This window comes from Castor canadensis, chromosome 16 (genome assembly GCF_047511655.1).
Source record: "Castor canadensis chromosome 16, mCasCan1.hap1v2, whole genome shotgun sequence".
NCBI lineage: Eukaryota > Metazoa > Chordata > Mammalia > Rodentia > Castoridae > Castor > Castor canadensis.
Genome location: NC_133401.1, coordinates 59685445 through 59700458, shown reverse-complemented (window position 1 = coordinate 59700458; position 15014 = coordinate 59685445). Strand labels below are relative to the sequence as shown.

Here is a 15014-nt window from a genome sequence, read left to right as displayed (position 1 = left end):
TCTGACCTCATCAATGGATTAATCCACTGATGGAATCATAGTTTAATAGCATTATTGGGACATGCTAGAAACTAGGAATGGGGCCTGGTTGGAGGACCCAGGTAACTGATGCCTGTGAAGAGTATATCTTATGCCCAGCCCCCTTCTGTCTGCTTCCCGGCCACCATGAAGTGAGCAGCTTTCCTTCGCCAAGCCCTTCTGCCCTGATGTTTCAGACTCTTCTCAGGCCCATAGCACTGGAGCCAGCCAACCATGGACTGAAACCTCTGAAACTGTGAGCCAAAATAAGTCATTCCTCTCTCAGGTTGTTTTTCTCAAGCATTTTGTCATAGTGATGAAAAACTAATACAGTTGTCTACTATTAAAGAAAAATGAGAACGAACCAGCAGTAAGGGAATTGAGAGAAAATCAACACCCATAAGGCAACAAATGTCAAAGATGTCATTAACATTGTAGTAGATTTGCTTATGGGTTTTGAGACTCTCTATTTATACTTCTGTGGCTAAATATACGGTTTTTTTTCTTTCTTTCTCCAGTGTTCCCTAGGGATAATTTTGGGTCCCTGAAACTGTAGCTAGAGGATATAAGACTGTGTATAAGAACGGACTTTTTAACCTACCTTTGCTGCTAGCCAACCCTTATAGGAATGGTTTACCAGTCAAAATGTTTCCTTGCAAATAACCTAGGTTTTTTTTTTTAAAGCCAGATTTTGACAATACAAACAGGTGTTTGGAGAAACAACACGAATGAGGAAATATCCAGAAGAATGAGATGGAAGAAATGTTACACTGAGGTTGGCCCTAAGCTGGAGTAATAAACACTCTGAACCATTCCTGGGTTGGCCCACCATATCTAGAAGTCTGTGTGCTATTGATACAAGGCCTTGCCCCCTGGAGGCACACTGGGTGGTGTGTACCAACCTGGGCGATGTACTGGGTGATGATGACCAGGCTGACCAGCATGCTGATGTTGGCCAACAGGGAGAAGATGGTGAGGACCCGGAGGTTCCTGACGAGGACCAGCAGTGCCAGGATGGGCAGGAAGGAGAGCATGTAGAGTCGCGAGTCCATGGTGGGCGTCAGAACCACCGTCTGGTTGTAATGGCAGTGGTTGGTGGTGCTATTAACAGCTTCCACCACCTGAAGAAGGAGTGGGTAAAGGAAGAGGAGAGAATAAGTCTTCTGATGACATGGTGAGCTCCGTGCTTTGCCCATAATCAAAATCCCTCACAAAGGGTTTGGGGGCGGATCTCAAGTGAATAGGGAGGATTTATAACTTCTTTTTATTTATTTAGGTACTAAGGATTGAACTCAGGGCCTCACGCCTGCTAGGCGGGTGCTCTATCACTTGAGCCACACTGCCAGCCCCTAAAACTTCGTATCCTAAACCCTCTGCATCATGCTTCCTCAAAGGTTACACAAATAATGAATCTAATGACAAATGATGGACTTTATAGTGGCTATGGCTGGGCTTTGGGCAACCCAGCCTCCATTTATTTGTGGTGGATTCTCTCTTGTCGTTGATTGTAGCTTGCAAGGGCTGAAAATCACAAGCTTACGGCAAAGCCAAAGGGCCAGCCTTGACCTCAGCTAGAGCACTCAGACTCTCCAGGAATCTGAGTCTGAACCTCAAGCCAAGTGACACAGAGACAGAACCAGAAGTAGGTAACAATGAACTCTGACCATGGATCAGAGGGGACTGCTCATTAGTTCTACTGTCTACCTCATCTAGCTGCTTGCTTCCTGTTCTTTTCTGAGACCTGCCTTTTAGCTGTCTCTGACATTTTATGCTAGCTAAGATTCTTCCACTGGACTTATTTTCTGCTTAAATTTCTCCAGAATCTGTTTCTTTTGGTTTAGCACTAAAAAACTCATCACCAACTGCTTTGTGACTGACCCACAGAGTTAGTTCTGTCTTAATTGGACAAATGCTAGCATTCTGAGTGAGAGAACCCTTCATTGTGGAGACTGGACCATTTATTATAGAACATTTAATGCCCATGAACTCCAACCAACAAAAGCTATTAATATTCTCCAACCATTTTAGTAAACAAGACCCCTCTCTCCACACACACAGTATAAATGCCCCTGGCAAAGTTGAATGGTACTAAGTTTGAAATCAACATAGTCCTAACCAATGCAAGCAATGCAATTGTGCAAGCAATAGAATTCTAACTTAACTAGAGTTAAGCAAGAAGAAAGTATAGGACTGGAGGTGTGGCTCAGGCAGTAAAGTGCCTACCTAGCAGGTGCAGAGCCCTGAGTTCAAACCTTAGTACCACCAAAAAAGGGGGTAAAAGCATTGTTAATTTTAGTACTCATGGATAGTCATAGGAACATCTTGCAAGATATTTGTTTCTGTATTTCCTATATATGATAGCACAAATTACATGATACACATTCTTATTTTATAAGATGGCAATCAGAGTATACATTCTTTTATTTTGACATCCCCATTTTCACTTGAGTATACACCATAGATACATAAATATGATTCATTATGTCTTTTTTTGTGTGGTGTGTGCTTGTGTATGGGGGTTAGTGGGGATTGAACCCAGGGTCCCATGTTTGTCTCTAGGCAAGTGCTCTACCACTTGAGCTACACCTTCAGCTCTTTTGTTTATCTTTTGTTTTTGAGACAGGGTCTCACTAACTTTGCTGGGGCTGGCCTCAAACTTAAGATCCTCCTGCCTCTGCCTCCCAAGCAGTTGGGATTACAGGAGTGAACCATCACACCTGGCAACATTTTTTAAAGAATGATTTCTCAGGATAGTAGGAAAAATACCTGGAAGATTAGCCAGGTATTCAAGGACCTCCACAAATGGGCCCTGCCCAAGTTTCAGTGCTCTTCCTCATGCATGACCAACATTTTCTCCTGTAACTCCATCCTGTTGCTTCTCTTGAGCAAGCCCCATACATTCTTGTCTTAGGTCTTCACTCGTCCACTCTCCCACCATGGCTGACATTTTTCCTCCAAGCTGCCCTTCCATGCCCAGCTCAGATGCACCACCTGGAGGTGGCCTTTCTGTTGCTGTGTGAGGCACAAGGAAGCTCCTTGAAGGTGGGGTTCTGTTAGTGCCAGGCTGTGCTGGTACCTCAGTCGCATGTTGATATTTTCTTTCTGTTTTCTAGAACACACTGTACTCAGCTGGTAAATCCCTCAAGCTGGTGCTTGCCTTGATAATAAATAAATGTAGGCAGTAATAGATGCAGGGAGTAAAGTGCTGCAGGTATCAGATCGCTTTCTCAAGAGCAATATGGCAATGTATTTTAAGAGCTTTCAAAATTATCAAACTCTCTGACTCAGTAATTTTACTTTAAGAATTATACTAAGGAAGCAAAGCTTACACAAAAACTATGTGTTGCTGGAACCGATTATAATAGAAAAACAACATGCAGGAGTGGTCTTTGTGTGATCCCAGCACTTTGGAGGCAGAGGCAGAAGGATCAAGAATTTGAGGCCAGTCTGGGCTACAGACTGAGACCTTGTCTCAAAGCAAACAAACAAACACCACCAAAAAATAACCTCTCACCACTGGGTTGAGTGTGGTGGTATACTTCTATAAACCCAACCACTCAGGAGGTAGTGGTAGGAGGACTGTAGTCTGAGGCCATCCTGGGAAAAAGCATGAGACCCTCTCTAAAAACAGATTGGGAGTATGGCTCAAGTGGTAGAACACTTGCTTAGCAAGTGGGAGGCCCTGAGTTCAAACCCCAGGACTGCCAAGATCAAACCAAGCCAAATTGAAAAAAAAGAAAACCCACTACCACCACCACCAAAATTACCACAAAAGGTAACAAAGGAAATATGGAGCAATAGAAGATTGATTATGCTATGGTCAACATGTACGATAGAATATTATCAAGCTATTAAAAGTAGCACTTAAGCTGGACATGGTGGGTCATGCCTGTAATCTTTGCTACTTGGAGTCTGAGGTCAAGAGGACCGTAGTTCAAGGCCAGCCCAGGCAAAAAAAGTTCTTGAGACTTCATGGGTCCATCTAAATCTATTGGTTGCAATGGGGTGGTACAGGCCTATCATCCTAGCTACATGGGAAGTATAAATAGGAGAATTTCACTCTAGGCCTGCCTGGACATAAAGCAAGATGCTAGCTCAAAAATAACCAATGTCAAAAGGGCGGGGAGGTGGCTAAAATGGTAGAGTGCCTCTCTAGCCAACACAGGGCCCTGAGTTCAACTCAGTACCACCACCAAAAAAAAAAAATTAAAATAAAAAAATAAAATGATCATTTAAAAATGTAAAGACATTGCAAAATGGTACCTAGTTGTGGTAATCAGCATTCCACCACTGTAATGAAATACCTGAGATAATTAACTTTTAAAACAAAAGGTTTATTTTGCCTTAGTTTTGGAAGCTCCAGTCCATGATCCATTGGCCTCTCTGCAGGGATTTGTGGTGGGGGGGGGCCACACCAGGACGGTAGTGTGTGGTGGAGTAAAATCACTCACACCATCAGCCAGGAAGCAAAGGGAGGAAGGGAGCGGACTGCAAGGGCACACCCCAATGACCTGCAGTCATCCCTCTAGGCATCACCTCCTGAAGGATCCACCACCTCCCAATGGTGCCACCCTGGGGACCAAGCATTTAACACAGGGGTCTCGAGGGGACATTCAACGTCCAAACTCTAACACTATTAATGTTAAATTAAATTATAACCATGAATAGTTGGATTAAAAATAATTTTTGTTTGTTTTGTTTAGATAAGTGTTTAGTGTTTAAAAATGAGTGCTGATGTTAGAAGGCCTGGGCTTTTAATCTTGGGTCTGTGACCTTATGTACTTTATAGAGTTTATGACCTCAGTTCCGTCATCTGCAAAGCAAGGAATGCCCATGGAACCTACTCTGAAAAGGTCATAGAGAGAATTAAATAAGAAAAAACACTGTTTCTAATACATGATAAAAACCAACTCCGAATGCTTACTGGTTTATCCTTCTTTTCATATTTATATATTTCTGGTATTATTCACATAAGCAGAAAAAGAGCTCTAAAGAATGGCTTTCTTAGATGGAGGGGATAATCTAATTAAGCTATATTGAAAGCACATACGTAAACGTCACAACGTATCCCCTGTACAACTATTACACGATTATACAAAATAAGAAACAGGCTAAAAAAGGAATGGTTTGCTTTCTTGAGCTTATTGACTAAAGAGAACATCTGTTATTACCTGTATTACCTCCCTCAAAATGCTGCAAGATAATTCTAAGATTAGATCAAAGATTGCCTGGAGCCAGGTGCTGGGGGCTCCTGTAATCCCAGCTACTCAGGAGGCAGAGATCAGGAGGATCTCAGTTCTTAACCAGACCCGGCAAATAGTTTGCGAGACCCTATCTTGAAGAAACCCATCACAAAAAAGGGCTGGTGGAGTGGCTCAAGGTGTAGGCCCTGAGTTCAAACTCCAGTACCGCAAAAAATAAAAAAGACTCCCTGGGAACAAGTATTAAGCCATCGGTTAAGTAGCCAGAGGTGGATAAAGATGTCGCAAAGAAGAGAAGATTAGGTTTCATCCAAAAGAGATCCCTTCAATTTTTGAAGCATTAGATATGATTTAAGCTCCAGGGCAGGAGGACTGACAAATTCCAAGGGTGCTCCCATTTCAGAATTTTAGAGACTGGTGCTGAGTGCAGGGGTAAGACATGGGCAGAGAGGGTACTGTGACAAAAGCAACCACACAGAAATCTGCAGCTGTATGAGCTGGGAGACTTGGTTCTTTGATAACATCTGGTTTCTCTTCTGTTGCTGTAGGACTCAGAGATGAAGTTTTTAAACCAGGAGAGGTGCCTCCTTTTGCTTGTCTTTCCCCTCCCGCCTTCTCTAGGACATCGTACCTGTTTTAAATTATCAGCCAGAAACACAATATACACACAGCAGAAGCCCAGCTGGGTGACAATAAGGAAGAAACTCACAATGTGCCTAGAAGGGAGCAAGAGGAGGGGGAGGGAGAGAAACTTGTTATAAAAGAAGTGACTTTTCAGTTCCATTTCTTGACATTATGCCCTGTCTCTAGGGGGTGGTGGCCCTGTACCAGCATCCTGGGTCCTGGGTCCTTCCAGCACAATCAACAATGGGGCAGAGAGAAGCGAGGTAACAATAGTTCCTTTAAAAGTGCTTTTCGGACACCCACACACTCTCAGCACAAGTGGTAAATTCTTATGGCCAGAAGGCTTCCGCCACCTGGCTGGGCAGCAGTCCTTATCCCTGGGACTGATTGTGAGGGACAGTAAGCACAATGTGTTTATTAGCTGTCACTAACATTCACAATAGTTTTATACACTGAAGTCACACAGAGAGATAACGCATGGTAGCTTTCCTCTAGTGGTTTGTAGACTAGTGGGTGAGATGGACAGAAATTAGCATTATAATTTGGCATCAGAGGGCATGGTAAAAAGGACATTTTATGTCATAATGAAGCCCATTGTTTTGTGTAATTAATATATGCTCAAAAAAATAACCATTCCATGTGGCAACTCTTAAATACTTAAAGAAACATGTCATTTAGCTACGACATTTTCCTCATTTACACAGACTAACTACCAACATTAGTTCTCTTTTAAGTTATAAAAAACAAATATAAAAGAAGGTCCATGCATATTGTCAGATTTGCCAATTAAATAAAATTTATTCATTGTGCATCTATTTAGTTTGAGGAACCCCGCAACCGTCTTTATCTATTTCTCTCCCTTAACCACATTTATTTTCCATTTGTATTGGCTGTACTACAGATGGCAGGCGATTACCACACCAAGAGTTGTTATGGTGAGGAAAGTCCCCATAAATGTCTAACTTCCAGTAATTATCCATTAGCTTCCCTCCTCTTCTTATTATGACAATCCTTAAACCATAAGGAAAAGAGACGGAAAGAAGGGTGTTTTATCCAAATTATAGGCAGACAGAAAGCCTTAGAAAAACCAACACCTGGCAAGGGGGGAAAAAGAGAGAAGAGGAGAAAGGGGAGGGAGAGGAAGAAGGTGAAGAGAGAAAGAAAAGGAGGAGGGGGAGGTAGGGAGGAGAAAGAGAAAGAGGAGGAGGAAGAGGAGTAGGAGGAAGAGGAGTAGGAGGAGGCTGGGGGCATAGTCAAGTGGTAAAGTGCTTGGCCCCCTGGGTTCAATCCCCAGTCCTGCTAACAGGACAGCAACAGCAACAGGAGGAGGAAGAGGAGAAAGAGAAGAACCAGAGGGAGAAGGAGGAAAAGAAGTGAGGAGAGAGCATTCAGCAGAGGAAACAGGCCAGATTTCTCTAGCTGCCATGTGCAGAGTCCACTGGCGAGCAAGATTAAGGGCAGTAACTATTCACAATAGCCAAGTTATGGAAACAGCCAAGATGCCCCACCACTGACGAATGGATTAAGAAAATGTGGTATCTATACACAATGGAATTTTATGCAGCCATGAAGAAGAACGAAATGTTATCATTCGCTGGTAAATGGATGGAATTGGAGAACATCATTCTGAGTGAGGTTAGCCTGGCCCAAAAGACCAAAAATCGTATGTTCTCCCTCATATATGTGGACATTAGATCAAGGGCAAACACAACAAGGGGATTGGACTTTGAGCACATGATAAAAGCTTTAGCACACAAGGGAGGGGTAAGGATAGGTAAGACACCTAAAAAATTAGTTAGCATTTGTTGCCCTTAACGCAGAGAAACTAAAGCAGATACCTTAAAAGCAACTGAGGCCAATAGGAGAAGGGGACCAGGAACCAGAGAAAAGGTGAGATTAAAAAGAATTAACCTAGAAGGTAACACACAAGCACAGGAAATCAATGCGAGTCAACTCCCTGTATAGCTATCCTTATCTCAACCAGCAAAACCCCTTGTTCCTTCCTATTATGGCTTATACTCTCTCTTCAACAAAATTAGAGATAAGGGCAAAATAGGTGTCAGGAAGGATGTAAATGGGATGTCAGGAAGTGAAGCCAAAAGGAGGGATGCTGTCACAAAGCTAGGCTGATGGTGCCCATCTTGATGGTGCCCATCTGGTTCAGCATTTTGGATCCATTGCCTCAAGTACCTCCTGACACACTAGAGTAGGTATCCAGCAGCTATTTTGTGAAGGAATGAATTGAAGATAGGATAGATCTTATAGGATCCTGTAAAGCCCAGAAATCTTTGGTTATTAATTTTATTATTGTTAAGATGGAGATACATGAACATATTTAAATGCTGAGAGGATGAGCCCATAGTAAAGGAATTCAAGTTATAGAAGATGAGATAATTAGGGGAACAAAGTCCCTAAATGGAGTGGGAGAAGTTTCCTTATATGCCCCACAATGAGCAGAAGGATTTTCAGGGCCGTGGCAGGCAAAAATCTCCTCTTGGGTCACATCACTGGGAATGTTCTAGTAATCATCCCATAGCCTTCCTAGGCTGTTCATAGGCTGAATTTACTGCTAATTCCATATATGAGTATGGGCTTTGGGCTCAAGGCAGCACCAGTCCCAGGATCTCCTGTAGGCAACATTACATGGCAGGGGAATGGCACGTACTGTAGTAGTCTGGAGCATCACAGTTCAAGAGAGACCTTTGACAGTCTAGATGGTGCTCAAAAAAAAAAAAAGGCAGATGGGAGGTGGCAGGTCTGAAAACAAAGACAACGGAGTAGATTTAGATTTAAGTACCAGAATACAAAAGATGTTAACTTGTCTGTGTCACTCTGAAAGCAAAAAGGTGGATTTTCAGAAAGAGTTCAACTCAAGAACGGGTCCTTGGTCTTTCTTTCTTTTCACTGTACAACTTCTTCCTGAGAGACCTTTTCTGCTCCTGGTTTCATGGTTGATGACTTTGGTTTTGTGTGTCTTGCATGGTGATATGTTCAAATCTACATACACCCAAGATAGCTTTGCTGAAAATCCCTCAGCACCTCAGACCCAACTTGCCCAAAATAGATGTCATTAGAAATCTGAGTCAACCTTGACTTTTCCCTTTTCTCTCAACCCCAAGGTCCAATTCATGACTAAATCATGAATTGGTTTTACTTCATCAGCATTGCCACCAGCTTGTTCCCAGCCACCATTGCTATCTGACTACACTTTATCTACAGTTTCCTCATGGGTCAGACTAAAAACTACTCTTTCTCTCTTACAATCTGTTCTCTTCCCAGAAGCCAGACAGATCTTTAAACAATGCAAATATGATTACTTCCCTCATTCAAATCCTCCCGTGAATTCCTGGTTACCTTTAGGAAAAGCACAAAACCTTTAGGAGGGTCTAAAACAGACAGCATGATTGGTCCCTGCCTCTCTTCCCTTAATTAATTAATTCCCCATCCTTCAGGACTTCTATTCCTGACTATTCCAGCCCAGACATGCCCCTATCTGCTAAGCAGTAACCAGTACTTATTTCCTTTATCATATCCATCCCAGACATTATTGCAAAAGTGTTCTAAGCTGTCTAATGGCTGTCCTTCCCACTGGACTATGGATTGTGTGAGGACAAAGCCTTGATGTCTGTCTTGTTCCCAGGGCATTTCCAGGGCCTGGAAGCAACTGGGTAAGTGAGATTTAATTAAAAAATGGCAAGCACTAAAGCTTGCTTAATAAAGGAACGAGCACCCCATCATCACTGGAGGTATACAAGAAGTATACCAGGATCAGGGATGTGAACTCCTTCTCTGGGAAAGTCTGACTTCCAAGCCACATGAGCCACCTTTCCAGGGAAGAAGGCACCCTTGCTAGCCGCATTTTCTCCTCCTATGTCCTTCCCTACTTCTGACAAAGCAAGAACAAGATACCTTCCCCAGTGGGCGTGGTTCTGGAGCCAGGCGCTGGGGCTGGCTTCTAGTCCATGCATCACGGTATGCCCATAGTCCATAAAAGGCTTGTTAAGCCTGCAGGAAAAAGCACACACACACACACACACACACACACACTTGTAAGAAATAATTGAACCTAAGATCATATACTCAAAAATCAAGAGAGCTAGAGCAAGGTCACATAGCTAGAGAGTGTAAAGAACACTGAGGCACAGATCTAAGTTCTAGATCATGCTTTGACACCTGACAATAATTCCATGGGGCTTTGTTTTTCCAGATCTGCCAAGTGAGGTAGTTACTGCAGAGCGAGAATGATAATCCCCACCTTGTGTGGGTGCAGTGGTTTCCACACTCCCAGACCCCACGGGATGCTCAGGACAATTCTCTGAGGCAGAGTTAGGCAAGGGTTATTTACATCCAATTTATAGTGAGCCAACCAGGTAAGAACAATGGTCTGATTGAGATACCCTAATGAACCACATGAGAGTTCTATACCCCTGAAAGCTCTTCTCTTTTTCTTGGCTTTCATGGAGGACACGAAGTCAACTTTCATTATGTGTAAGATGTTTCGTTATGTGTAGGATGTTTCTGAGATGTGCTCAAGGATGCTGTTTTCCTCACCTGCGGCAGAAGTGCCGGGCACACCTGACCAGGATATGCATACAGTGGCAAGCGATGAAACCCATCACCAGCAAACTGAGCGGGCCCATCTGCAGGAGGGGAGGCAGTGGGGGTGAGGCAAGAGAGAGATAGAAAACAATGGTTTTTGAAAAGCAATGTTTGGAGTGGTTCGGTAGTGCAGGTACCATGAAGGACCTCCTAGCTAGCAAACTGGTTTGCAAGCCATTTTTAGCAGTAAACAGCTATTATTTCAAATACAATCTCAAGCAGTATTCCAACACAGTACAAAAAGCAATTCTAATGAGGTATTATGGTGAGGGTAGGAGACCCAGAAACTTGACCATGAGTCCTCCTGGTGGCCTCTGAGGCATCCCCAAGGACATCTAGGTGCTATACAGCATAATTGGAAAATTGGCCACAGTCCACCCCTTGCATTCTGCAATGGGAAAACTAAGGCTCAGAGATTGGTCAAATGATTTGCTAAGGTCGCTAGTGCCTGAGGCAGAACTGAGGCAAACTTGGAGTCCAAATCTGGACCAGTTGCCTCTCAGAGAGAATGCTCATGGCAAGCTGTTTAAATAATTTGAGCATCTCTTCTCCTCCCACAGTCCAGTCATAACAGCCCCACCTTTACCATTCCTCTTACCAGGATGCCCGCGTTCTTCACGGCCAGAGGTAGTCCCAGGATCCCTGTGCCCATGTTGCCTTTCACCAGGTGGACCAAAGTCTGGAACCCTCTGAAGGAAAAGAAGAAGATGTGAGTGTGTGGACATGAAGGGATTCAGCAGATGCTCCTCTCACTACACCAGCACCTGAGTTAAACTAGGCAGGTGGACTCTTGGCCATCTCTCAGTCCCTGTAGCCTTGCCTGGTATATCTGGTCTTCCAGTAGGGTGACAGACCATCCCAATTTGCCCAGAACTGCCCCAGTTTTAGCAGCTATTACAGTGCTCACTATATGATATGAGACACTCTGCTAAGTACTTTATGTTGTATCTCATTCACTCCTCTTGTCAAGACTATGAAGTAGTACAAATAGCTTTAATTTGCAGATGGGGAAACTGAACACAGAATTTTTAAAAAATGATTTGTGCAAGAATATAGTGTGAACCCGGGATTTGAAGCCATGGCGGCTTTAGAGTTCTTTATTTCTGCTGAACTGCCTCCCAGAGATAGACCCTGGTAGCGTAAGTAAAGGAACAGCCCCATTTCATCACTGAGGAAACTGAGTCTCTGAGAGGAGGCAGTGTCTAGCCTAATGCCATAAACTAGTAACAGAAACAGGACTGAACTCTAAGAAAAGGGAAAAGGGCAGGAAGGAAAAAGAAATCATTGTGATTTCTGAATAAACAGTCAGGTGACTTGGGTCATTTGGGGACTGGGCTCCAGAGGCGTTTGTTCCTTCAGCTGGGGATATCAGCTCTGGGGAATACCATGCCCTGCAACAAAACCAAAACCAAAAAGCCTCTCACTCTTTCTTTAAGGCAGTCATGAAGATCAGTCCAGAGGACCAAAAAGTTTAAACTATCAGAGGAAAAAGTTCCAGGAATTACAAATGATAAATTACAAAACCACCCTCCTTCTGTACCTTTTTGTACTGGACCTGGTTACAGCTAGGTGAGGTTTTCTGTTGTTGTTTTGTGTGTGGTTTAACTTTATTGTGTTCTTGTATTGTTGGAGAGTTTAGTTCTGCCACATGGAGTTCACAAAAAAAAAAAAAAAAAAAAAAAAAAAGACAACATTCTTCTTCCTTCACAGAACTCCAGCAATAGTAGAGACCATAAATGTAATGGTGTTGATGTTTTTCTTATCAGGCTGTTTTTCTTGGAGATGTTACCTTTCTCAAATGTCTCAGTGTGATTGTGAATGGAGTTTCTTGTCTCCAGGAGTTTGGGTTTTTTATCTACAACTTCAGAAACCCTGGGAATTCCCTAAAAGAGTCTCTGGCCAGGAGACAGACAGTCTGAAAAGCAGAAGAGGGACCCCTGAAAGAGCCTGGACTCTGGAATCAGACAAACCTAGGACTAAAACTCAAGGCCACTACTTAACTAGCTGTGTCATTGTATCATTGGGTGACCTGCTCAGTACTGCTGAGCCTCTGCAAATGCCCCAATGCCCCTATCTATCTCTGTGGTAAACCCCTAAATCCTCTAGCTTTCCCAGGATCTGCCCATTGATTTGTGAAGGGTTAAAGAGAACAATGGGAGGAGAAAGGGGGTGGAGAGTCTGCGTGCCTTTCCCTCTCCCTGTGGGTGTCAACATTGCTGACTGAGCTCTACACCCTGAGGCCCCCCGCCATGGGCTTATTTTGCAACTGGGAAGGGGTCAACAGGTCACTTAGGAAATTTCTAACTGAAGGACTTAGGAAATCAAGATTTTAGTATTCCACCATTCGGCCAACTTGCAAACAGTGCAGGGAATCCTGCAAAGTTCTGGACTAGGAGTCAGGAGAGGGGTCTACCCTGACTCTGGGTCACCTTAGGCCATCATCATATTCACAGCAGCTCTTGAGTACAGGCACTGCACTGGGAGCTTTGTGGTCAAACTGCCAGTGGGGCCACTCTGGGAGGAGCAAAGTTTCCTTTCCACAGAGCAGAAACTGGGTACAGAGGAGTGTGCCATTTGCTCGAGCTGGTAAGCAGCAAAGTGGGGATTGGAAACCAGGGGGCTGACCCCTAGTGTTGCACTTACACAGCCTGTGATATGACATCGCCTCAAGCCACAGGGTGCCCTATGGCTCTCACTTGCTTTATTCCTTTGATTTTTAAGTAGCTGAAATTGCCTCCTAAGCCATGAGTCTGTTTAGGACGTAGATCCAGCTGTTCCCCCAAGGCCCAAGGTTGAGAAGTACCCCTACTCCACAGCGGATGACCCTGAGGCCTGGACAGCTCACCCTCACCATCAGAACCCCCAGGACCAGTGCCGAGGCATCTGAACAATGCGTCACTGGTAAATTCTTAAAGTGTCCTGCAGGGGGCGCTATAACTTCTCTCTCCTGCTGCACACTGGCCTCCTCACTCATACTTAGTTTCCACCACACCCTCCTTCATTCACGTGGACACCTGTTCCTCTGTGTTTTGCATACAAGGAAACCAGACTTAGAGTGGGAGAAAGAACCCCTTGAACCAGGCCTTCTGGCCCTCCATCTGGTGCTCTTTCCACTACACCGGTAGCGTTGGACTTCTTAAAGCAGCCACCACCTTTGCCCTTATGCGAGCGAAATCTAGACTCGCTTACTAGTGGGTCAGCTGTGGGGAAGGGGTGCTGGAGTCCTGCAGCTTGGCATGTTCTGATAGCCTTGTGAATAGCACCTCCCCTTCCCCTCCCCCCAACACCCTCTCTGGGGAAATGGAAGAAACCATGCTTTTTGGTATCATCGCTATACTTCTCGATGGAAGAGGAGGCCGGGTTTTTTTGCAGGAAGAAGCAATGCTTGGTTGTCAGTGAGACCATTGTGGTTTTAAGCTCAGGTCCCACCTTCTCCTCCAACAAGCTGGGGACTCTGCCTTTCTCCTCAACAAGCACAGGACTGGCAGAAACAAAAAATTAACTTTACAGCCAGCTCTGGACTCTAGCCCTTCTCCTGCCAATGGCTTGGTGTGTGGCCTGGGCACAAACCTGGAGCTTTGGTTTCCCCACATCTATTCTAAGGGCTTTTCTGACTCCTCTCCTGCCCCTTTAAACTCTCATTTGACACAGCCCCTTAGTGCACTTTTTGCAAACTTGGTTTTCCCACCTGCAGAATGGGTGGAGAGTCAGGTACACCTACCTCCAGGTTGCTGCCTGTGTTCAAGCAATGGGCCTGGAAGACAGAAATGGGGATGGCAGGAAACAGCACTCACGTTATGCCCTTGCTCTTCTCCAATCCAGGTGTTTCTGAAGACCTTGCATCCAAGAAAATGGGGTCCTTGTTCTGGAGCTCCTTGGTGCTCTTGGGAGATGACATAAGGTCCAGCTTGAGGGCAACAGCTCCCTGATGGTCCCCAGCACTCTTTGTCACTGACATGACTGCTTCAGAAAGGACAAGCTCAAGGTGACTAGGGGATCTGCGCTGGGAGGAGACAGGTAGGAAAGCGTCTAGATTGAAGGGGCAAGTCGGGCTGGGTGCTTCAGAGCTGCTTTGGCCGGGGCTGGAACGAGGCCCCGCCCACTGTCCAGAGGCACCGCCTCCTCCTGCCTGAGGAAGCCCAGGGCGGGAGGAGGAGAGGAAGGAGGGATCTGGAAAGGGAGTTGTGACCCTTATTGGTATTAGCCAACCACAGTAAAGGTGACAACAGCTACAGTCCTAGTGATTTTAATGACTAGTGCTTAGCTATTTATTAAGCACTTTGCTAGGGAATAGATACACTTCTAAGTATTTATTCATATTTCCTCATTTAGTCCTATAAATTAAATAACGAAGACTTACTGAAGTAAAGGAATCTGGGTGAGGTCACATATTAGAAAGTGACAGAGTTGGAATCAGAGACCATTTTTTAGGGGTTTGTTTGTTTTTACAATACCTCATTTCTGCCTCCACGAAAATTCCACACACACACACACCCTCTAAATATCTCACCAACTCCACAGCCTGTTGTAAGATGTCTCTTCTAAGAGCACCCTTTCTTAAGTTGGAAAGAA

The 15014-nt window shown here is 44.4% G+C and overlaps 1 protein-coding gene across 2 annotated transcripts in view; it reads right to left on the bottom strand.

Moving 5' to 3' along the window:
• Window positions 1–14525, bottom strand: part of Slc36a2 (solute carrier family 36 member 2) — a 35686-nt gene extending 21161 nt beyond the window's left edge. Inside the window, exons 1-6 of one of the 2 annotated variants that reach the window (XM_020151287.2) lie at window positions 14237–14525; window positions 11041–11131; window positions 10395–10483; window positions 9753–9848; window positions 5851–5935; window positions 921–1139 (exon numbers count right to left, since the gene is read on the bottom strand). In XM_020151287.2, the coding sequence (XP_020006876.2) occupies window positions 921–1139; window positions 5851–5935; window positions 9753–9848; window positions 10395–10483; window positions 11041–11131; window positions 14237–14400 (744 nt within the window). In that variant the 5' untranslated portion in view covers window positions 14401–14525. Of the gene's footprint in view, window positions 1–920; window positions 1140–5850; window positions 5936–9752; window positions 9849–10394; window positions 10484–11040; window positions 11132–14163 lie in introns of both variants that reach the window. The other variant, XM_074057164.1, reaches the window with a different exon arrangement.
• Window positions 14526–15014: the final 489 nt, after the last annotated feature.